Here is a 26,491-nt window from a genome sequence, read left to right as displayed (position 1 = left end):
ACTCTGGAGTATGTGAAGCATGCGTTAATAACGCATTGCCGTATCGGACTGTGGCACGTCAGGTTGTAGCGTTTTGTGCAGGACGTGATAGTGTGCAACAGGAAGCAGGGGGAGGTAGACATGGGGTCGACAACCGAATAATTGAATTGATTCAATGTTTGCTGCATGTGGACAGGAGGTGGACTATCAGGGAATTGTCTAGCGAGGTCGGAACATTCCACACTACAATGTTGAAGTGTTGCACAATGTCCTTGGTTACCGAAAAATTGCATCACGTTGGGTACCACACCACCTAACAGACGTTCATAAATGGCACAGATACGCCCTCGCCGGTAATCATTTGGCACGTTACAGACGGGAAAGTCGCGTGTTCCTGGACAGGATAATCGCAATTGACGAAACGTGGGCGCGCTCTTATGAGCCAGAACATAAGCGCCGATCAAATGAATGGCGCAACTCCGACCCAAGTTGCTGCGTCAGGAACCGGGGAATGCGAAGGTGATGCTGTTCGTGGCATATGATGTACGTAGTGTCATATTATGGTGTGCAGTTCCTAAATGCAGTGTACTACCGCAGGTTTCTGGAATATCTTCGTCCTGTACTGCACAGGAAACGACCCAACTTCATAAGAGATCCACCCATTGTTTTGCATGAAAACGTCTGTTGTCACAACGCAGTTCTGTGAGGAACCTATTTGCATTATGGGGGTGGAAGGTCCTATTAGATCACTCACCCTATTTACCGGACATGAGTTCAGTGACTAATGTTCCGTAAGGTGAAAGAACCACCGCAAGTGATGCGTTTCCGCATCAGTAATGCTATACTTCGAGCTATAGGGAACTCTCTTGCAGACATCCATAAAGAGGGCACTGCTGTTATTATCCTTCGACTTCCTCGCATCTGGCAACGGGTGCAACATGCTGCAGGGGATTATGTTGAAGGTCTGTGGAAGTCCTATGATTGTACAATAAATTGAGGAGTTTTTTTTTTTCAAAACTCGATAGAGCACAAAACTTTTTTTTTACAGGAATTGCATTTTTGTTATTATTGTACATATCCTGTATCGAGTTCTGATAAAACGCTCATGATTTAGTATTCTATACATACGGCACATTTCGAGATTTGTAATTCTGATTTCACAGCTCGATTGGTAGCATAAAAAGCATACCTATCCCATATATACCTCCAATTCTCAAAATTTGCTCTATCGAGTTTTGAAAAAAAAAAAAAAAAAAACTGTCTTCAATTGTTTACGAAAGATTTATGTTGCCCCTTAATTCTTTCCAGCCCTCGTATTTAGTGGCCGAATCAGAACGAAACTTGGTGAGCAAATAGCCCTTCATCTAAGGAATTAAGGTAATTATTTGGTGGACTAGCTCGGCCAGGGACGGGCTCGGCTTGGTTAGGCTTGCCTTGTATGTGTAGTATATTTCTCGGTAACTACTTTATCGGTTATGTTCGATGTATAAGCCCTGTCTGTTACCTATCGCCATGCATCTCAGTTTCCACTGAAGAGATTATATTGAAGCACCGATCCGTGTACCTCTCAAGGGCTTAACGCTCATTTCATCAAAGAGAACACTCAAAATTCTATGAGATTCATCAAGAAATGTCACATGAATGTCTGTAGAAGAAATTGCATAAACTCCCATTTCACTTGCGATGTGCCATGTCTGTATGTCACAAATGATTTCACCATATGACTGAACGCCTTGTCGTAGTGAATGACAATGCGAGATATATCATTGCCATATTGGGATGGAATATTATGGCGATGTGGTGGCTCCAAAATGTTCGTCTGGCAATAAACTGCTTTGATTTTAGCCTTTTTGTCCATCCTCCATAGCGTAAGGTTGCTATTATGATAGTTGACTGACACCAATACTCATAAAGCCAAGTGGAATACTTTCAGCACATTGACTATCCAATTAAGAACGACTTCTGGAATAGCTTTCATCTGTTCATCTTTCTTTCCATAATAGGAGTACGGAGGATATGAACTTGAGCCTTATACTTCTATACCACATCTAATGATTCCCCTTTGTAACATACAGGGGTTGGACAAAAAAATCTAAAACGTTTGCAAAAGTGTGGAAATCATACCTAGTATGGTGTGGGGCCTCCTTTTGTGTCCAAAACAGCTTGGATCTGACGTGGAATAGACGTATACAACTCCTGAATCGTGGTGTGTGGAATTTTGTACCATTGTTCCTCCAAAACATGCTCCAGTTCCTTAAGGGATGCTGGTGGAGGGTAATGACACTGAACACGCCTTTCTAACTCAGACCACAATGGCTCAATGATGTTCAGAACTGGTGATTGTGGGGCCCATGTGAGGTGTGATAGCTCCTGGTCATGCTCCTCAAACCATGATTTCACCGTTTTTGCAGCGTGACAGGGTGTCGAATCATCTTGGTAGATACCATCACTATCAGGGAACAATATTTGGGCCATGGGTAGAACCTGGTCCCCCAAAATGGCCTCATACGTCTTAACATTCATCATTCCATGCAGTGCTATGATGGGACCTGCAGAAAACCACTATATCACTGCCCATACTGTAACAGAACCACCCCCATGCTTTACAGTCGAGAGCAGACAGTCTGTCTCATAGGCCTGCAACTGTGTTCTCCATACGTAAACGCGATCAGTTGTTGGAAACAAGGTGAAGGTCGATTCATCGGACCACATTACGTGTTTCCACTGCTCATGAGTCCACGCCTTGTGGTCCTTGCACCACTGGATACGCCTCTTTGCGTTTACTACTATGACCAGGGGTTTGGCTCTAGCGGTCCTGCCATGAATTTTCATTTTATGAAGTTTCCGTCGCACTGTTTTCGATGAAACCGAGTTCTGTAGGTCGGAATTGAGTTCAGACGTAGTTTTCATTGCAGTGGTCTTCTTTTTAGCTGCTACAATCCGTTTTAATGCCCTCCGGTCCCTATCTGACAGGATTGTCTTTCGACCACTGTTGTGCTTTGCAGACGTCGTTTGCCCATGAACTGTGTATGCCCTCGTAACATTGGATACAGTGCTTTTCGATACCCCCACAATGTTCGCCACTGTTGCCATTGAAGCTCCAACCAGACGGGCACCAACGATCATGCCTCTTTGGAAGTCAGTCAGGTCGCCCATTTTTCCGCACCACTTACAGGTGAACTGGTTACTGCTGACGGAAGAGGAAGGTCCACATGACACATTGAAAACAAAAAACGATCGGCAACCGCAACACGTGTTGCACAGTGGAGGGCCAAACTTACGTGTCCTGTATGAAGTGCTTTTAGATTTTTGTCCACCCTTGTATAATTCATGTATTTTATGTCACTGGTTATTAGATATTAATAGAAAGGTGTCTCTAGAAATAATTTATATTATTATATTATTTTATACCGTAAAAGCTTTTTCGTTTTTTCCTCTTCTTTTGTTTTCGTTGCTTACGCCCTCTGGTGGGATGTACTAGCACGACGGATGGACTCTCTATGAGCGGGCTTAGTTGTGCTGGAACGTCAGAGGTAGGAAGTATAATGAAGTGTTTCGCTACTACTATCATAGTTTGTGATCAAGTTATTATATCAAAAAAGGTTGTTCTATATACATAATCTACGAGTGATATTCAAAATACAATTCTGCTGAAGTTTAAAGTTGGAATATATTTACGAAGTATAAAGTGGAGTGCTGTAACCTCATATCAGCTACTGGCTTAATATGGCAGTGAGGTACGTAAGTCTCTTGCTTTTTCCTTCCTTTATCAAACTATTCTTACATTTAAAGGCCCGTTTGTCATTTTGTTAATTTTGGGCATTTTGCTTATAGCTTTCTTACGTTTTTTTCAATAGAACTAGATCCCTGCATTATTACCAATCTGCGTGACTAGTTAGAATAAGTTAGCTGTTATTGAGGCAGAATAGTTTACGCTGATAATTGGGTAATAGTGTAAGATTGAATTTTTTAAAAATTCTCTTTCCACTATCATGAAGACCATAATGCAATACCTCAATACCACTTGTTGAATTGTTATATATACAGCCGCGTAAAACAACATTTCAAATATAGGAGGGGGCAAGTCTTTTTGTTGCGCCCCCGCCCCCCATCACAGCGTGTAATTTCCGCTATCTTTACAGTATTACTGTTATGTATTTTTTTTCGTGTGTATGGGAAAATAATTGTAATTTACGAAAACAGCTATACATTTGAAAAATTAAAATATTAGACTTATTCTACTTGAAGTAAAGACAGCTTCTTCACCCACCCAATGTATTCATTCAACACAAGAGTCGTACATTAGTAAAACTAGTAGGCCTTATTTGATTTGCGTCGGGATATGTATGAAGTACAGTTTACTATTAATTAATTACTAAATATTACGACATGATTGTTCCGTATACGTTCGGCACTAAAGCCACATTCTCACTCTCCAGAGTTCATAGGCTGAAGACATATCACAACCACAATTTTTTTTTCTAAAGTGATCAACAGATTCTCACAATACACCTACACGCACACTTTTTTTAAAAAAATTTTACTTTCACACCACATTAATCTTCAAATGTTTCAGTACATAGATTGAACTGCACTTTGTATTGATATACCGGACTACAGATGCAAAATAGCCGGATTTTTGAGACGGCTATTCAAATAAATATATAGCCAGGGGCGGCTTTAGGATTTTAATTTTGGGTAGGCCCGCTCCCTCGCTTATGGATACATTTACACATTTTTTCATTAATGATAGTAGGAAATTACTTTTACAGTAGTAGTTGATGCTATTTGTTAGATAATTATCTGCCATTAATATAAATAGTGGAAAATACATTTACATCGTATATTTTAGCTTTTATATATTTTTCAAAATTTTGGATAAGCCTAACCAACCCGGCCTACCCGCTAAAGCCGCCACTGTGTATAGCATTTTGGAACTATCCGCAATAGCTTCTTGGATATGTTCACGCGTGTTGCTGTCTAGCGATCTAGTTCATTAACATAAGCCGAAATGAATTTTTGTATTAGAAGAAAGATGGTTGGATAATTTTCTGTATTGTTTATTAGTATTTTCTTTAATTAAAAAGATTGTATATAGAAGTGTTAGTATGCATACATAGGCCTATAGTTAGTTTTAAAAGCGTAGGGATACTATCTATTCTATTGAATAATCTTTGCTATTCTATCTGAGAGTAATGATCTATATTGTAACTTGTCTAAAAAAAGAAGTTACAATATTTCTGCTGTTTTGATTCAGCACTTTGATTTTCTGAAGATATGGCAACACTCCAAAGAGAGTGGATGAACCATACGTTACGGAGAACAGGGTAAGGTCAGGGAGGTCACGAAGGGAGAAAAAAGCATTCTAGAAAATAGAAAACTTATTTAGTTGCGATTAGATAAGTGTTAACAGCAAGTTTCGATGTTGAAAGCGAGAAATGTTTTGCTTGCTGTTAGTTTCCAGTCCCGTAGATTTATTCAAACGAAAAGTGCTTCAAATAGATACGACGTAATAATCATTGGAGCTGGTAAGGATTTAGTCATAACATTATTGTGTACAATACTTAATTTTATTAATTACTATTAGCTGAACATGTGCTCTCTACACAGTGCATATGAGCATGAATCTCCTTGTCATTCTTCACAACATACGTATGCACATGTCCATATATAGACACAAGTGAAAGTCCCTTTATAGACGTGATAAAAATCGGCAAGTAGTGCCATAAAGGGGGGATTTTTCGATTATTATTTTTCAATATCTCGCACTGTTTGCAGGATTTGAGCCTACTTCTGGTTGGAGATTCTCATTCATACATATATGACCAGTGTTTTCTTTCTTCTTGCATGCATTATGTAATAAGCAAATACATTACATACACAATTAATTATAATGTCAGTGATATATGGTGTTCATTGGGCAAAACACTCCAAATAAAAAAAGATTCATCTTAGACTGGAGAAATGGTTATCCTGCGTTTTTCATTATCAGGCCATGAAACAAACGCCTGAGAGATATACAACCCATATATACAATAATGTTGTGTTGGATTGTAGGCTATAACTCGCTAAAGCTCGCTGGGGGCTCCGCCCCCAGACCCCCGGTCAGGCCTTTGCCATGAGGTGTCATGTTCTAGAAAACTATTCCTTCAGGAATTCACTTCCCTTTACAGTAGACACCGTTTACCAATACATACTTCAATTCAACCGGTATTATTCCTTCCATGTAACTTTGAAAAACAAGCGCACAATTTATTAGAAATAACTCTATTACTACTTCTACTCTGGCAATCATGTGCGTGGCTTATTATGTACACTTTGCGCACACCTATACATGTTAGAGACAATAACAGAATTTATTTTCTCAAACATAAACAGCGAACACTGTCTTCCAATAGGCTACCTATTAAACCTTGCATTTTGCGAAAACACTCACTGTTTACAAATGTAATTTTTGCAACCTTTCAAATATTTATTCGTAGCATTTTTTAATATTATGTTTTGCAGTGTAATTTAGTACAATGTATTATAATAGTGTCATTGTAGTTAATTGTACATATTACCTGCAGGAAAAGTAATTCATATCTGTGATATAAGGGTGGGGAAATATTTCAGGCTTCCTGCACATTTATTCTTGTATTTACAATGAAGACTACAATTTACTAGATAATTTACAAATATGAATATTGTTGGAGATTGTTTACATTTTTTCATAGCATTTGAGTGAAAACTACTTTTGTACTATAATGTAGTACAGTGGATTATAATGGAAACCTTGGGCATAGTTGTACATATTACCTCAGCAAGATTTCTTGAAAAGTTTCATATATACTGCACAAATTCTTGCAGTCTCCCTGTATATTTATTCTTGTATTTTCAATGAAGACTACAATTTGTAGGTGATTTACAAATATGATTATTGTTGGAGGCTTTTTAAACATTTGTTTGTAACATTTGAGAGAACACTACTTTTGCACTGTAATATAGAAAAGTCCCTTATAATGGAATCCTTCGGCATAGTAGTACATATTACCTGCAGCAAGACTTTTTGAAATATTTCATGCTTACTGGACAATTTCTGGCAGTCTACCTGTATCTCTCGTCTTGTATTTTTATGAAGAATAAATTTGTTCGTAATTTACAAATATGAATTTTATTAAGGCTTTTTAAACATTAGTTCATAACATTTGATTGAACACCAGTTTTTGCACAGTAACGTAGTACACTGTATTATAATGCTGTCCTTTGGTACACAAATAATTATTGGGCAGCAGGCCTTGTTGAAATGTTTATTTATACTGGACAATTACATACAGTCTTCCTGTATATTTACTCTTATATTTTCAATGAAGACGTTTATTTATTAGGTAATTTAGAATATGAATATTATTGGAGGCTTTTAAAAAATTTGTTTATAGCAACTTAAACAACACCACTTTCTACACTCTAGTAGAACATTGTACTATAATCGTGTCATTCTAATTTCTTATTACAATCAAAAAACAAGACATCATTTCCTTAATCATCCTAAAAAAAACACATATATAACACGATTACTATTCCGATTTTAGAGGTGTAATTCCACAGACGCGGGCCCGCTACGTACCAGTACTATGTGAGCAGTAGGTAGGAAATCCAGAATCTAAGGAATTGAGTAGTGTAGGGGAACGACGTGAGCCTACTAGGCGGGAAACCTGGGTTCGATTCCCAACAAGTTTTTCTGTCACTTTTTCTTTCTTTGAAAGTTTATTTTTATAGCATAGGTGATTGAAAATAAGCTTGACTCTATCATATACGGCATTTCATTCCAACCGGACCCGCAACTAAAACTATTAAATCGAAAGGGGCACTTTCCCACGTATCTTATATATTATAAATATGTACGCTGCCGACGAGACAATTTTCAAGAGGGGCCCATTTGTGTGTGTGTATGAGCGTGTGTGTGCAGTGGCGTACGCAGGAATTTATTTCGGGAGGGGTCCAAACTCAATATCTGTGTATTTTATATTGAAATTCCTAAACTTGTCCCAAAAATTAGGCTACATTTACACAAAAGTTGGAATTTCGGGGGTGGTCCGGACACCCAGGAACCACCCCCTGCGTACGTCCCTGTATGTGTGTGTATTTCCTTAAAATTAATATTTTATACTTTCCATTTGTGGTATTCACTCCAAATTTGATATACGCAGGTATCTTAACGAGGGACATAAAAGGGGAGAGAGATATTTTGCAATCGTTTCCAGTTTGAAGTAGACACTGTTGTCGCGAAACAAAATGTATTGTTGTCTTGTATGGACACTATATCGTGAAAAAGATGCCCATTGTTTCTTTCAGACTCTTTTTGGGGAACACTGCCTCCTCAGAGCGCCCCTGGCGAGATCAAAATAATACGTATATAATACAATAACAAATAGAATGTTATCAGCAGTGTCCCCGGGGTAATACTCCCCCCCCCTGAACATTGCTTCCGATAGAGACACTGGTGATGCTCCATTTCCAATGCTACATATGTTTGATTTTAAATACTTCAGTATCGTCTCGAAACTTTACACGAACATACTGCCTAGTTTCGAGACCATCTCAACAGTTAGCGTATAAATATATCCTTTCCGTCTATGTCTGTAATAACGAAAATATTTTGTTCACGCAATGCCAACAGAAATTATTTTGATAAAACAAAGCAACGTGATAAGAAAAAAAAACGCAAGATAAAACAAGGTCGGCGGGGATTCGAACCCAGACCTGCTACTCAGAAACCAGACACTATACCGCGGAGCTAACTTACTACGTTGAATTCTGCTTGTTCTATTCTCCTCAATATACCACATAAGAGGCGAAATGAAGGCAATTCAAAAATATGGCAAGTTTGAATTCAAGATGGCGACTTCTCCAATGATTTGTTTCTTCACTTAAACTGAACTACGTCCTTAATAACATAGCGAAACCTGGCTTACCTACCAAGAGCACAACTTACAATTTTCATGGTTACAAATTTTTGAGCCGCCATTTTGAATCGAAGATGACGACTTTTCCAACATGTCGGAATTTTCCCCTCACATGCGCTGTACTCTACACACTTGAACGCAATTTCGTGATTCCACCATATCTACAAATTGTGTAGAATTAGACGCCCCCTTATAATATTCTTAGCACTTTCTTACACCGAACATGACTATTTTTTTCAAGTTTAAGGGCGGATTCGCAAACTACGCATCAGAATAAACATCACCTCGAAATTTCTACCTCCTAGATACAGCCATTACAAATTTCACATTTTTTCGATTTGCGCCGCGAAACGAAAACGAATTTTAATGCTCTTTTTTCTATCATAAACTATGTTCCTAGCTTCACTGCCTGACAAAATATGACGTTTCTATGGTGTGCGGAACTACTCTAAAAACCAGCATTTCAAAACGACGAAAAATTTCGACACTTCATTAACATGGAAAATGTCGCCTTTTTCGTGATATCGGAATTTTCCCATTACTCACATCCCATGACGAACAAGTATGCAAAATTTGGTGTTTGTATGTTTTGTGGAAGTATGCAAACAATTAAGTGTGTTTCCGACTTTAGAGGTATATAACTCGTAGGATATGATGCTTTAATTTTTGAAATTTCAACACTTCCAGTGTACCCCTAAAAATGTAGTAAGGAAATAATGGCCATATTTTTTAAATATTCAATTAGAACTGGACAACGTACACAAAATTTGAAATCGACCAGTGAAAACGGCACGTTTCTAGCACTTGTGGTTTTCGAGATCTCATTGTCGAAAGGATTGGAGACAAACATATAAACTAGCATTTTACTTGGGCGTTCTTAAAGTGTAATATATTTGCAGAATTTGAACAAGTAAGTGTACTGTACAATTCAAGGCAGAATCGTTCTTAGAAGATATCAGAGTTCATTATCCCAACTCCAAAATAATTATAGTCAGATTTATCAGTCCACTGCTAGATGAAGGTCTCTCCAACTCTTCTTCAGGAGTAGATCTCCTATCTCCTCTACGGAGTGCCTGATTCGATCGTAGATCATGTAAATTTATGGTGGATATAATATTTTTCTTGAAATGAAATGAAATGAATTTTTTAAGTTTAACCCTTTGGGAATCTCATGGTACAATTTGTACCATACGGGATGTTTCATGGTACATTGCGTTATAACTCTCCTATTTGAGCTTTTTCGTCCTTTTTTTTTGTTTTTGTTTTTCAAGTCCAGAGGCATTGCAGAAGACATTACGGATGGTTTCACACCTTCCTGTGTCGAGACATAGGAGGTGATGACGTCATAAGTCTAAAATTTATATTTTCGTGTAATACTTTTTGGGGGAGTTATGTAAAGTATTTTTGGCGGGCTTATTTTTGCACGTAGAAGATTGAAATTTTGCACAAACATGCAGTCCACCGAGTAGTATTTACCAGATTTTTTCTTCAGATTTCTGCGTTAAAACAGGGGGGATCCAGAGGGTCAAAAAGTTGAAAAAAGGGATATTTTTACCCCAAAATCCCGTTTTTTCCTCATTTTCCCGCCTTAGATATATGATGGAGACACGTGAATGACACCGCCTGAAAGGCAGTTCTATTCTAAAGAGAATCATGTGCGACACATGGCCCTAGGGTAATTAGGAAAGTGTCAGGGAATTTTTATCAAAATATACTTCTGTATAGAAGAATTTTGGACATTTTCGGTACTATTTTTGTGCTGGCTTATTTTTGCACCTAGAAGATTGAAATTGTGCAAAAACATTCAGTCCACCAAGTAGTATTTACCAGATTTTTTTTCAGATTTCTGCATTAAAATAGGGGGTACAGAGGGGCTAAACGTTGAAAAAGAGAAATTTTTACCAAAAAATACCTTTCACGGAATTTTCCCGCCTTAGATACATAATGGGGACAAGTGAATGGTACCGCCTGAAAGGCAGTTCTATTCTGAAGAGAATGATGGGCGAAATATGACCCTAAGGTAATTAGGAATGTCTCAGGGAATGTTTAAAAATTTCCCTCTGTATACGGGAATATGGGACATTGTCGGTATATTTTTTTTTGGCGGGCTTACTTTTGCACCTGTAAAATTGGAATTGTGCATAAACATTCAGCCCACCGAGTAGTATTTACCAGATTTTTTCAGATCTCTGCGTTAAAACAGGGGGGTCCAGGGGGGCTAAAAGTTGAAAAAAGGATATTTAGACCCAAAAAATCCCGTTTTTCCTTATTTTCCCGCCTTAGATACATGATGGAGACACGTGAGTCATACCGCCTGAAAGGCAGTTCTATTTTGAAGAGAATGATGGGCGAAACGTGACCCTTGGGTAATTAGGGATGTCTCAGGAAATTTTTTACCTGAGATCATGTTGTTTTACGGTAATTTGGGACATGGTGGGAATTCCTGATAAAATTTCTCCCGCCCTTGGTATTCAAGATAGAAACTTGAAATTTGCACACACATTCAGTATACCAAGTACTATTTATCAGATTTTTGTTAGATGGCTATGTTCACACAGGGCCGCTCCAGGGGGGCCCTAAGTGCGAGAAAAAAATGTTCCCTCCAAAATTTTCCCTTTGACATCATTTTCCCCACTCCTGGTATACGGTATGAGCATGCAAGTGGTATCATTTGAAAGCCAGCTCCATTCTGAAGAGAATGAGGTATGAACCATGATTCTATGATAAATAGTGACGATGCAGTAGCTGCTTGACTGAAAGTCTAAAAAATAGCCCAAAAACCCCGGATCTCTTAAGGGTTAACGTGCCACGATTATGTCCTTAAGCTAAGGAAACGATGATTAAGACAAGACAAGTGAATGATGATGGAAAAAATGGTGGAATGAGAATGTGGGAAGGAACCGCAGTACCCCGAGCAAACTCACGAAAACGATGTTGTCCACCACAAACTTACTTGGGCAGGAATCGAACCAAGGCTCTCAAACATCAGAGGTAAGAGCTCTACCACTAAGCGACCGTGCTCCCCTAATCTTTTCCTTGAATTTTCTCAGATATGTCTTGCATTCTCATTTCACAGTAATGGTTTGAGTACAACCGTATTCAATATGACCACTATCACCTGCAATCACAGCTTCAATGTGACGACACATGGATAAATCGGATGGCCCTTGTTCATGTTTGACATTGCTATGATAATTGCAGCTTTTAGAGAAACAGCTGTGTTGCAAGAGTTTATTAGTGTCCAGCAGGGGCGGATCCAGGGGGGGGCGATCGGGGCGATCGCCCTCCCCCAGAAGAGGAAACTTTCTTATTTTATATATATAAATAAAAATTCATCCCAAAGTTTGGAGCCCTTAAAAGTAGCAGTATGACAACCCACCGCCCCCCCCCCCAGAAGTCGGACCTGGATCCGCCCCTGGTGTCCAGTTCAACAGCGCCCCCACATGAAATAGTCTAGATGATTTAGGTTTGGTGAGCCACATACCACAAGGTTGGTATGATGTGATCATGTAGATTGATTGACATCCAATCCTTCTTTCATCTTTTTAATTTTAATTGATTTTTATCGGAAAGAATCTAGATTATGCGAAGTTCTACTAGGTATTATTATTATTATTATTATTATTATTATTATTATTATTATTATTATTATTATTATTATTACTTTATTGTTATTATTATTAGCATTATCATCGATTTACATTTATTTTCATGAAAGGTTCTGCATACCATGTAGTGCAGTGTTATCTTTTAACAGTTTTATTCTTAAGAGTCTTCATCCCGGCGAAATTAAAATACCGCTAATTTTACAGTATTTATGTGATATCTTCAAATAGATAAAAGAGAATTGAAATATAGAACAAGAGAGCCCTAGATAATATTATTTTGCGTGAGGTACCGTTATCACAAGTCATCTAGTGGCTTTCCGTTTTCAGCTGCTTAGAAACGCGAAAATAAATGCCGATCTTCAAAATGGCTCGAAATCGAAAGCAGATATGTGAGTCGTGTAACGGTTTCTCATGTAAAATAATATTGTCTAGGGCGCTCTTGTTCCACATTTCGATTATCTTTTATCTATTTGAAGATATCACATAATTACTGTAAAATTAGGAGTATTTTAATTTCGCCGGGATGAAGACTCGTAATGAAACTCCAGTTCTTACTTACTTAACGTTCATTTTGTGTTTGTACGGTGTTTTATTTAATATCTTTTCGTTACAACTTTCGTAATATCATATTTGTAATTAAGAATGTAGTTTAGTTCTGTCAGTAACTTGAGTATCTTTTGCTCGCTCTTCGCGCTCCCAAGTTGAGAACTATTGCTTTAGAATGATGCAGGCTTTCGAATGACGTTAAACACATACGTGACAATCTATAAATTAGAGAGAAATTTAGAAAAATCTCCTGACATTTTTCTGAGGACACTTTTTTTTTTTTTAAAACGAAACTTGAATGCCTCGGTTGGACTCCAGGTTCAGGTACACAGTAAACAATTACGGATACATTTACTGACCGATTACCGTTAATTCTGATTGCCAACTGATTACTCTAAAATTTACGGTATTACTGTAATATTTATGGTTATAGGCCATAAAAAGGCTGTACTTATGCACTATTACCACAACTTCAACACTAATACCGTAAGTTTTAGGGTAATCGCTTGACAGCCAGAATTAATGGTAATCGGTCAGTATTGTGACCGTAATTGTTTACAGTGTAACTCAAGAAAGATACTTGAGAAGATTCTACATATCCATTTTTCCATAGATTTTCGATATCAATTTTGGTACAAAATACGACTTTTTAAGAGAGGGAGGGCGGTACAGACAGTGTAAAAATGCTTGTTTTCATATGTTTATAGGCCGTAATATTATACGTAAGAAGAGTTACTCACCCGATCTTACATTGTAATAAAGTATATGGGTATATACTGTACAACCACTTACATACAATACTGAAGTACCTGGACCCTTGACTGTTATAATTCCATTACTTGGAGTCCAGGTCATTTGCAGCTGTGAGAACGCCTAGACAGATGCAACCCAACTTACACGTAACTTTTCTCGATACTGACAGCAGTTGGTAGCCCTCATTCAAGTATTTATGCAGGTGAAATTGTAAAGTGGGTGCCTAACGAAACAGTTCTCCATTCTAAGATGAATCACTATGGTTCGGATCGTGTTTTCCAAAGAACACCATATCTTAATCTCAATATTGCTGTGTATGTAATGTATTTTTTGTTTATATACTGTATGTTTAGAGAAATAAAATACTGACCACGCATGAATCAGGAAATGCTTGAAAGTAGCTGAAAATATCAAATTTAGAACAACTGCTGGAAATAAGTTAGTAAATGAGTGCCTCCATTGAGAGACCTTCTCCAATTCTCCTCATTCCAACATCTTTTTCTTTCTGGAGGAGAGATCTTGCTTGTCACACTGAGAATGTATTGAAATTGAAATTGAAACATTTGAAAAAGTTTCAACCTGGCCGGGATTCGAGCCCGAGTCCGCCGAATAGAAGTTCAATACGCTAACCAATTACCTACCACGTCACTTCACCTTTTATCTAAACTATTAGCTAGTTAAAATCGTTGCATGTAAGACTATACGGAAACAAGTTCTATAGACCTTCGTTAATGAGAAAAATATTACGAAAAGTTCTTCAAGTTGCGGCTACCTCATGGTTTTTAGGTGCTCCCGATTTACATTACTATTATTCTTCCTCATCGTAACTTCTAATTTCCAAAGAAGAAAAGCCCGCAGCATTTACGCCGATCCCAAGAGTTTCAGTATTCGCGCGCTACCCTAGCCAGCTATTTGAAGTTGATCATGTAAAATGTACAGAAAAATTTGGGCAAGACAACAGAACTTAACAAACCCCTGCGGGGTTTCTAACCCGTTCCTACTACTACTACTACTACTGCTATTATTATTATTATTATTATTACTTTTACTATGGATCCGTATAGTAAAACTGCAAGCTTATTTTAACGAAAAAAAGTGTTACGAAAATTTAAAAAAATAATCGGTAAATCACTTTTTGAGTATTATTTTCAATCCTATTTTAATAAAAAATTATTATGAAAATTTAAAAGTAAAATAAAAACCCTTGGGCAGGGTTTGAACCAAGGCCAAAATCGATTTTTATTACTAGGATGTTGCGCTAATCCTCTCAGCTACGAGGTCCGATTTGCTTTCCGCTATATGTAGTTCATGACTCTTGATGTCCTATCTGTATCGGCCAATAAGATCAGAGGATATCTAAAATTCTTGGAATCCGCGAAAATGCATGCCGGCAGACATTATTTTCTCATTCTTTGAATTGCATCAACACGTGTAGAAAAAGGAAGTTCTATTTTTATCTTCCGTAACCACTAGTTTATTGTTTTATCTTTGTATGATGAATTTGTGGTGGATTGGCAAATTATGAAATTCGTATGGCAGAGACACGGGTTCGAATCCCGTCGTGGCAAACATTTGTTCTTAATTGGAAGGAATTGTTTACGTATTTGATTTTGTATTTCTGCTATTCCTTTATTATTATTATTATTATTATTATTATTATTATTATTATTATTATTATTATTATTATTATTATTATTATTATTATTATTATTATTATTATTATTGCAAAGTCGAGACGGCTATATATTTTATATTTTATGAATTTTATGATTGGATTTCAAGTCTTTTGTTGAATAATCAACACACTCCATTGTATTTGGTTTGGGAGAGGGAAATATTATAATGTTGCTTTTTGTTTACTTGCACGCTACACCAAGCCTGGATACTGCATTTCACTTTTCTATGTTTACGGGAAGTACCCTAAAGGTTATGATGATCATAAGAGAATAATTGAATAAGTGATGAGATCAATGAACTTTGCGTATTAACAACATTTAAAGTATCAGGTTGTCGGAGAAGTCATGTTGTATTTCGGTAAAATATGACAAATGATGATTTGTGGATTTATTAGAGTTATTCGCATCATGCAATAGTTATGTCATGAATAGCTAAGATGTTGAGCGTATTATTGCTCTCTGTTTGGTTTGGTTTTACAGATTTGACCAGAGATGGCGTGAGTCAATGAAAACTTGACCCATAACCCACTGACCTATCACCCATCGTGACCCACCCTGACCCACCATCCACCGTGAACCAGTGACCCATGACCTTGACCCACTCCGACCACCACTCACCATGAACCACTGACCCACCAAAACACATCATCATCAACTCTGACACATGATCCACTTCCTCTTCTCTGCCGACTAAAGAGTTTATAACTGTAATAAAACTAGGTTGTCAAATTTTAACTAATCAGAGTTTGAATTTCTACGGTCAACCGCTCAAGCACCGCTCTGTTACAATAACGATGGATCTGACCTTTACCATATAAAATGTAAACTGTTTGTCATGGGCAAAATTACGATGAGTTTCAATTAAATTATCATGGTCTAATTATTTCCTTGTTCAATTATCGATACCTTTCAGTGAAAAAACGGATGAAATTTGAAAGTTCCAAATCAAGGTAAGTAAACCAAAATACAGAAGCTCACATTACAAACTTTATGTCTATTTTTCTCAGAACTTTATGGGTTGATTGCCCTGTGCTCTAAGCGCTCCATATAATAAACAAGCTTCAGCAATTATTATAAAGCGCATGGTAAGCATATATGGATATATGATGCGAAGCACTGTATTTTTTGTTGAATTGAGTTGAGTTGATTTTGAGTTTAACGTTCCTTTCAGCAGCGAGGCTATATGAGACGTGGACCTACTTATTAACGTGAATCCGAACCACATGAGCTCCCGCCGGGATCGAATCCGGCTGAATTTCTTCTTTCTCAATTTGTTTCTCAACTAATATCGATCGTTTTCGATTATTTTTACAAACTAACCCATTATATATTTACCATATGTAGAAAGTGCAACCATCCTCATTAAGGAGAATGTTAAAAATGCTAGGAGACGTTCTGTTCATTTTTCATAAAGACTTAATACACTGAATTTCAGCTCCGTAAATTTAACGGCTTGTGAGATACTCAATTTTTTCGCAAATATTCGAATCCCCACTAACCCTTACGATATTATTATAATAACGCAATATGATAACATCACACTTTGAATTAAGGACTAGCTATGTATCAAAAGCCATTTTATTTGACTGCAATTTGGCCGTGATGATTAGGTACACATAGTTACATTCAATTTTTTATATAATAATTGATATATTACAGTAATTTTAATATGTATTTTTTTAGTAGTTAGCTCTTCTAAAACTCACAGGCTCTGTGTCTCGAAAACCAAGTAGTAGTATACGTCCTATTGTTATTATTACAGTTACAAATATCAATATCCAAAAATGCCTCAAGTTCTTTTTTCACTTAGAGATTACTCATCTCAGGTAAGCAAACAGAAACAAATGAAAAGGGAAATGAAGGCCGTGAAAGTAAAACGTAGACAAATTGACCAGTGTTCAGAAACATATTTCTAAATCACGCTCGACCCTACTTATAGGAGCTAAATACGCGGTTCTGGTAAGTTGGAGTTATTCTTTTTGCGCCACATACCATAAATATAGCAAAAACCAATTGTTTGTTACTGGCGGTCTTCGTAGCCGAGCGTACTAGGGCAATGGGCTAGTAATTATAATTGCTTCAAACCCGGGCCAAGGAAAGTTTTTTTATTTTTAAATTTTATTTTTAAAATTTTCAAAACACTTTTTTCATTAAAATAAGATGAAAATAATACTCTAAAATGATACGTTACGTGTGCAGTTTTCCTATACGAATCCACAGTATAAATAGTAGTAGTAGGAGGAGGAGGAGCGAGTTAGAAGCTCCGCAGGGATCGTTTTGTTCCATCTTGACTGCCATGATATAAATTTAACCTCAACTGGTTCTTCAAATTTCTTCAATTCCAAGAAAGTGATAATTTTCTTTTATTACTACTTTAATACACAATACATACACTAGAAGGTTTGGACAATCGCAAGCTGCAATCAATCAGAAATGTCTTTTTAGTTTCTATGGCTAGGGTTGAGAGTGAAAAAAATATGCTGTTGAGAAGATGCTGTCTACAATGCAGTGAGCAGAGTGGGTCGGTGGGTCATAGTAGGTCATAGTGAGCGGTGGGTCGCATTGGGTCGCATTGGGTCACATGCTGTTGACCCACGACCCGCTGACCCACACAGAAACTCGATCCATTTGATCCACTGACCCACTCCAACTCTGGATTTAACAGTACAGAAGATGGAAGACCAAAAGTTGCATGTTCACAATATTTTATTGTTTTACTTCAGGCAAGGGAAAAACTCGCGAACAGTATTTGTGATTTTTACTATCCTCCATGTTTCTGTGTCTTTGTCCCTGTTCTTAAAGAGTTAGTGAGAAAAAATGTAGAAGTGAGTAAAACGCGTAAAAATAGGAAACAAGATACTGAGGAAGGTTCGTTAAATTAGTTAACTTTTAAAAAACTATCCAGTGCACTGAAACACCAGATTCCGATCAATATGAGTATCTGTACAATGCCGTGCCCTGAAAAATCAGGGACCGAGGCAAGAGCATACGGCAGCGCCTCCGTATATATGAGTTGTCAATTTAAAATTGACTTTTCTGAACTATTCTTTTTGCATAATTCTTTACTATTTTATCATGACTGAAATCAGAAAGTTTCAGTATTATTACACTGGAATCGTAAAAGTGTGTAATTACTGAATTTTCTGCACATCCATTTTTCCTTCTCACACAACAGTGATGTCCTGGAATAGTGGCTTAAGCGTTAGTTTCATAATGTTGGGGACGCGGGTTCGAATCCAGGTGTGACAGTTCAGGAAATTTTATAATTTGGAATATTGATACTTCTGATGTATACCAACATGAAAAATTTTCAATTTCTCTGGGTTTAAGAGTTGAGACGACTTCTTTCACAGGTGAAATGCCAACAACACAAAATTACATCACCCGTATCAACCTTTATTCGTAACTGTCTGGGAAGTAACGAGTTTGGACAAGAATTGATGAATACATAAAGGGCTAAACACGTCCTTACTGCTGTAGTATGGGCCAAAAATGAGTCCCAAGGAATTGTTCCTAGCTGTGCACAAATTGCAAATAGTGATCGAACTTAAAACGCTAGTCACGTGAGTGATCCTATTTAAAATGCCACCTTACCTTTCTACCTAGAAGAAGGGTGAAACAAAATGCATTACTGTTATCATCTAACAAATATTTATATTCCATTTCTTGTTGTCATAAAATAATTCTATCTGTAAATCCATAAACGTAATAATATTATTATTACGTTCATGTGTAAACATCTGACATACTGTATATTTTTCTGTTTATATGAATACGTTCGACTGTGTTAGTTTTTCTTTCCTTCTGTGGTGGTAATAATAATAATAATAATAATAATAATAATAATAATAATAATAATAATAATAATAATAAAGGAATAACATAATTACAATACTAATTACATAAGCATTATCTTCCCATTCCAAAAATTAATATTTGCCACGATGGGATTTGAACCAGGTAGCTGCAATGGGAGTTTCCTGTTTTCACATTTTTTAAAAACAAATCGCCCCAACCGGACTATTGTTCGCCAATGGCACCTCATATCCTTTTGACGTGTTCCAAACAGTACAGGGACACGAACACAGGAATACTGAGGACAGTTAAAATTCAGACCTTGCTCTTCAGAGGAATTCGAACCCCTAGTGGATTGCGCCTCATGATCAGAAGCCGAACGCCCGAGATCACTCGGTTAGTGCCACCGGCTTAATTTGCCACAAATTCCTCATATGAATAAAAGAAAATAAACTAATAGTTATGGAATATAAACATAGAACTGTCTATTTCTACACGTGTTAATACAATTCAAAGAATGTGAAAATGATTTCTGTCGTCTTTTCTTCTTTGGAAATTAGAAGTTATGGTAAACACGTAATGTACTGTAAATCGGGACCCTTCCCTGCAACCGATGACCTCAACTTGAAGAAAGTTTCGCGATATTTTTCTCATTGAGGAACGTCTATATAAGTTGTTTTGAGTTAAACAAGGAAATCTCGAGTAAGTCATTAAGACACTCACACAAACATTAATATCTTATTTATATTTTTCCATGAAACGATTTTAACTAGGTATTAGTTTGGCTGGAAGGTTAAGTGGCCCGGTAGGTGAGTGGTTAGCGCACTGAACTTCTGTTCGGTAGGCCCGGTTTCGAATCTCGTCCAGGCTGAAACTTTTTCAAGTGTTTCTGTTTCAATTTCAATTTCCATGCATACTCAATGTGACAAGCAAGATCTTCTCTTCCCTGGAAAGAAAAAGATATTGGAATAAATGGAATTGGAGAAGGTCTGTCAATGGAGACAGTGATTTACAAACTTATTTCCAACAGTTGTTCTAGATTTGATATTTTCATCTATTTTCAAGCATTTCCTGATTCATATGTGATCAGTGTTTTTATTTCTTTGAATTACAGATGAAATAATACATTACACACACAGCAATATTGAGATTAACATATGATGTTCATTGGACAACACGCTCTGAACCAGATAGATTCATCTCAGAATGGAGAACTGTTTCGTGCGTCATCTACTCATATTTTTACTTGCATATAGACTTGACTCAGTGCTTCCAACTGCTGTCAGTGCCGAGGAAAGTTACGTGTAAGTTGGGTTGCATCTGTCTAGGCGTTCTGACAAGTGCAAATGACCTGGGCCCGAAGTAATATAATTATAACTGTCAGGGATCCAGGTACTTATGTAAGTGGCTGTACATGTAAATAGAAATTAAATGATATTTGTTTTTTTGGGGAGGGTAATATATGGTATTATATATATATATATATATATATATATATATATATATATATATATATATTAGCAGTATAAGAGCTATATTATGAGGCCAGAGCTTCCCTAACCAAAAGATGGAAGTGTATGAACTCATATCGATTATTTTCCGTAAATCATGATGATAATTTTTACACTAGTTTGAAATTTATTTACACGATTGAAACTTCATAAACTTCATATTTCAGGTCATAATGGGCTTGTTGCTGCCTCGTACTTACAGAAAGCCGGATTACAAGTCTGTGTTCTTGAGAGAAGACATGTCGTTGGAGGTGCTGCAGTCACAGAAGAAATAGTTCCTGGATTCAAGTTTTCAAGAGCATCTTACGTACTCAGTTTGCTCCGTCCAGAAATATATAGGGACTTAGAACTCAAGGTACTTGTAATAGAACTACAGTTATTTAACCTTCTTATTCCAGCCATAAATATGTTGAACCATTGGATGAAAGAACAATATAAATTATTTGAAATTGTCACAGAATCAGATATCTCAGGAAGTTTATTCCCAAATTATTTTGACTTCCAATTGTTGATTTTTTGGTAATATTTCTGTGGTATTGACTTACGGATTAATAGAACTTCTTTGTTTATTCATGCCACATAGTTTGTTCAAACTTCAACTTCATCGATGTTTGGAGTAAAATGTTAAAATGGCAGTGGTTAAATCTACTATCTGACATGTTGGTTTGTTGTATGGAGTGGTTTCAGTAACGCTCCAATGGTGTGGTTTTGTGTACAGCTGTGAAGCAACTGTGCTACTTTTTGTTTCTAATTAAACGGGAGTGACTTATCAGGATTATCAGGAGAAACAAACTATGTGGTATAAATATTTATAAATAGTTAGGAAGAAACAAATATAGTTGAAGATGAAACCGAACATTGATGTAATTTGGAAGCTACGTTGTCTGAATGAAAAAAGAGCATCGGAATTTCGCAAGGAAAGTCATTAAATGCAGTATCAAATGTTCTTTGAGTACCTCCGTTTTGAAGTCTGTAGTTTGAACAAGGAACAAGTGCAGGAACATGAAAAACAAATGGTAGCACATCTGCTAATGTAAATATTGTCAGAAAGTTCATACACTTACAAAACTATTTTTGTGAAAATTTACAGAAAATATAATTTGTTGTTCGTTACTTGGTAGAATTATGCCAAATATATAGCTTAAAGCTTTGCTTTAAAAAGCTGATAAAAAGTCTCAACGGTCAGCTGATAAAAAGATGATATAAGTTAGCTGCTTATATATTTAACTTATCTGCATGGGAATGTAGTACACATTCAAGATTACAATATAGCTATATCTGTTTAATGTACAGGACTTTGAGGCGGCTGTGAAACTGCTAAATCGCTTCTTAGCTGTTCTTAACACGATGATACACTGACATATAGTACAGTTATCAATATTACTCCCTCAGTGGTTTGTGTTTACCATGTGCGCTGGGCTGTTACTAACAATACAGGATACATATTGAAAGAACATCATGACACTGTTCCTATTTCATTTACCTTGACAATTAACAGCACCGCAATGTTATTTTTACACCGCTCGATACCGGCTTTCTGTTAATCCGGTAAAACAGGCCTGTGTTAACCACAACACCAGGCCGTGTTAACCGCAACAGCAACATATGTTAACCGCAACACCAGCCTGTGTTAACGGCAACCCTAGCCCGTGTTAACCGCAACAGCAACCAGTGTTAACCGCAACACCAGTCTGGGTTAACCACAACACCAGCCTGTGCTAACTACAACACCAACCTGTGTTAACCACAACACCAGCCTGTGTTAACCACAACACCGGACCCTTATCATGCTGAGACCACTGGCCTGTGTTGAAATCAAATTGGGATTGATACCATCATTTCTTGTTTCGTATGAGCTTACATGTTTTTGTTTTCTAAGAATACGAGTTTTTTTTACAAGACTTACAACAGGTCAATTAAAATATTCTGCAAAAGTGTACATATATATACAGTGGGGTCTCGATAACTCGAAGCTGAAAGTAATAGATAAAAATTCCACTTATCGAGTTTTTCGAATAATCAAGGTGGCCACAACAAAAATCCGATATATTCAGGTTCCACGTTCCTCATGTAAAGTGACTATATAACATCTATAACTCGAAGTTTTATTCATTCAACCTCTACAACTCAAAGTTTTATTCATTCAACCTCTATAACTAGAAGTTTTATTCATTCAACCTCTATAACTAGAAGTTTTATTCATTCAACCTCTATAACTAGAAGTTTTATTCATTCAACCTCTATAACTAGAAGTTTTATTCATTCAACCTCTATAACTAGAAGTTTTATTCATTCAACCTCTATAACTAGAAGTTTTATTCATTCAACCTCTATAACTAGAAGTTTTATTCATTCAACCTCTATAACTAGAAGTTTTATTCATTCAACCTCTATAACTAGAAGTTTTACTCATTCAACCTCTGTAACTCGAAGTTTTATTCATTCAACCTCTATAACTAGAAGTTTTATTCATTTAACCTCTATAACTCGAAGTTTTACTCATTCAACCTCTGTAACTCGAAGTTTTATTCATTCAACTTCTATAACTAGAAGTTTTATTCATTCAACCTCTATAACTCGAAGTTTTATTCATTCAACCTCTATAACTCGAAGTTTTATTCATTCAACCTCTATAACTAGAAGTTTTATTCATTCAACCTCTATAACTCGAAGTTTTATTCATTCAACCTCTATAACTAGAAGTTTTATTCATTCAACCTCTATAACTAGAAGTTTTATTCATTCAACCTCTATAACTCGAAGTTTTATTCATTCAACCTCTATAAGTCGAAGTTTCATTCATTCAACCTCTATAACTAGAAGTTTTATTCATTCAACCTCTATAACTAGAAGTTTTATTCATTCAACCTCTATAACTAGAAGTTTTATTCATTCAACCTCTATAACTAGAAGTTTTATTCATTCAACCTCTATAACTAGAAGTTTTATTCATTCAACCTCTATAACTAGAAGTTTTATTCATTCAACCTCTATAACTAGAAGTTTTATTCATTCAACCTCTATAACTAGAAGTTTTACTCATTCAACCTCTGTAACTCGAAGTTTTATTCATTCAACCTCTATAACTAGAAGTTTTATTCATTCAACCTCTATAACTCGAAGTTTTACTCATTCAACCTCTGTAACTCGAAGTTTTATTCATTCAACCTCTATAACTAGAAGTTTTATTCATTCAACCTCTATAACTCGAAGTTTTACTCATTCAACCTCTGTAACTCGAAGTTTTATTCATTCAACCTCTATAACTAGAAGTTTTATTCATTCAACCTCTATAACTAGAAGTTTTATTCATTCAACCTCTATAACTCAAGGTTTTATTCATTCAACCTCTATAACTCGAAGTTGTGAAAGTTCCTTAAATTAAATAACATGACTAGTGAAAATAAATGCTAGACATTAGTAAAACACAATTATAGTGCACATTAGCAACAAACAATGACAATTACATAAAATCATATAGCTACAATTTCGAGTTGTTGACATCACATCAGAGGAAATTCGACTTATAGAGATAAACTTGTTCGCAGATACGAAAGTTCGAGTTACTGAGGTTTTTAAATATGATTATAGAACCCTTAAAATTCGACTTACCGAGATTGTAATTTTGAAACATTCGACTTACAGAGTTTAACATGGAGTGTTATGGAGAGTTAAAGGGAATGTAAAAAATTCGAGTTATTACGGTTCTAGTTATGATGTCCAACTGTAGTTTGTAAGATAGAGATATGCAACCAAGACTAAAGCATTCTGACAGCCATTGAAGTAATCCTTACTTAACTCTAGGTGCCTTATCTTAAACGCAAAATAAATTCATTTGTAATAACTTAGCAAAACGTTGAGCTAGAACTAAAATTAAATGAAAATTTTATATTGTCATTTGGTTTACTAATAGGTATCTGTACAACAGTGGAGAATCTAGCCCAGGGCCGGATGGTCTAGCTTCCCCATTTTGAAGTTTATAGTAAACATGATATATACCTATCATAGTCTGGGTTCTGAGTGCCCCCCCCCCCCCCCGCAGTTTTTACCTTCTAGATCAACCTCTGCTGTACAATATTTCATAGCTCTAGATTGTGTGGAATGGAGTGAAATTATTGTTTGAATATTTGAGCCTAGCAAACAGAAAAATAACCTAATAAAAACATTGTAGAAAACAGGATCAAAATTCATCTTTTGCAAATGAACTTTCATTCTTTATTTCTTTAGACTATGACTTATAGTGGTGCTTATAATTTCAGTAATATTAGAGAGTTCATTCTAAAAGCTATTTTATTCACTATATCTTTAATAATAGTAATCATGTTTGCCCCAGAAACATGGGTTGAAGATTCACTTTCGTAATCCCAGTTCGTACACTCCTCTGAGGAAGAACTTTACAACTGCTGGAGGTCCCAAGTCTTTAACGTTAGGAGATGATCAAGACTTCAACATCAAACAGATCAGCCAGTTCTCCAAAAAGGATGCACAAGTAAGTGGCAACCTTGATTCCTTAGCATAATTTTCTTCTTTTTCTTTCTCAACTGTTATTCTGTAATACTGCAACGTTTAAATGAAGCATGGAAAGGGATTCGATTGTTTTTTTTTATTGTCCTTCATTTGTTTTGTTTTCTTTTTAAAACTAGCATTCCAGAATGTATATCGCATGAAGGAGTTTGATTTCTCATAGTGTATACCTCGTCAAGAAGTTTGATTTATCACAGGGTACAATACGTTACGGGAGGCCCTTCTGGCTATCTATTAACATTTATATCCTATAGCGATAAACGTTAAGATCGGAACTGGTTGATTTCTGCCACTACCGGTTTGAAAATGAAATTTTTCAGTTTAAAATCTGCCGACTATGCCTTTTAGACTAAGGGGGACGATGATTAAAGCAAGCGAGTGATGATGGAAAAATTAGTGGAATGATTATGTAGGAGAAAACAGGAGTACCCTGAGAAAACCCACGGACACGGTGTTGTCTACTACAAACTTACTTTGCTGTGGATCGAACCAGGCACCCCAGGTACCAGAAATAAGTGCTTTACCACTGAGCCACCATGCCCCCACTTCCGGTTTGAATACATAATTAAGAGAGAAAGTGGTACCTATTCTTAGAACGTTAATTCAATTCCGAAAGACCGCTTCTCTCTATCTGTTATCGTTTTAGTTCTATACGTATATCAATATTGAAACCAGAATTTGTAATGGGTTTCTATCACTTCTGGTTTTAGAAGAGATTAGGGTTAAAAGTGGATCTGAAAAGGTAAGGAGACTCTCCTGTGTCTATTTCTGCCCATTGTAATTTTTTTTAAGGAAGTAGGGTACGACATAGATATTTTTTGGAATGAGAGAGCGACGTACCGCTGTGTTCCCCTTCACTTTTACCCCTGCTGGAGATATGTATTACTGGGATGCTTTATCGATCGCAGGAATCTATTACCATTTTTGCTCTATAGTAATCAATGTTAAAACCGGAAATGATTAATTTCTATCACTTCCGGTGGATGGGGAACGTCCGTCAAAAAACACAATGAAAGAATCCGAGTTCGTTGATAGAGATGATCTATCCTAGTTGAACTCAAGATATGGACAATCAACTAAGCGGTTCCCCCAGGTATTTTTATGTGAGTAATTATGGTTATTATCCCTTCTTGACAGACTACCCTCAGTGCTAT

At 36.5% G+C, this 26,491-nt stretch overlaps 1 protein-coding gene across 3 annotated transcripts in view; it reads left to right on the top strand.

The window, feature by feature from the left end:
* The first annotated feature begins 5,308 nt into the window (after nt 1-5,308).
* The window catches only part of LOC145666980 (pyridine nucleotide-disulfide oxidoreductase domain-containing protein 2-like), a 109,154-nt gene continuing 87,971 nt past the window's right edge, over nt 5,309-26,491 (top strand). For 2 of the 3 annotated variants that reach the window (XM_081734643.1, XM_081734642.1), the window contains exons 1-3: nt 5,309-5,507; nt 20,981-21,168; nt 25,147-25,302. In XM_081734643.1, coding sequence (XP_081590769.1) covers nt 5,402-5,507; nt 20,981-21,168; nt 25,147-25,302 — 450 coding nt within the window. In that variant the 5' untranslated portion in view covers nt 5,309-5,401. The remainder of the gene's footprint in view (nt 5,508-20,980; nt 21,169-25,146; nt 25,303-26,491) is intronic. The other variant, XM_081734641.1, reaches the window with a different exon arrangement.

This window comes from Thermobia domestica, chromosome 12 (genome assembly GCF_964235325.1).
Source record: "Thermobia domestica chromosome 12, izTheDome1.hap1.1, whole genome shotgun sequence".
Classification (NCBI taxonomy): Eukaryota; Metazoa; Arthropoda; class Insecta; order Zygentoma; family Lepismatidae; genus Thermobia; species Thermobia domestica.
This window is presented reverse-complemented; position numbering and strand designations above follow the sequence as displayed.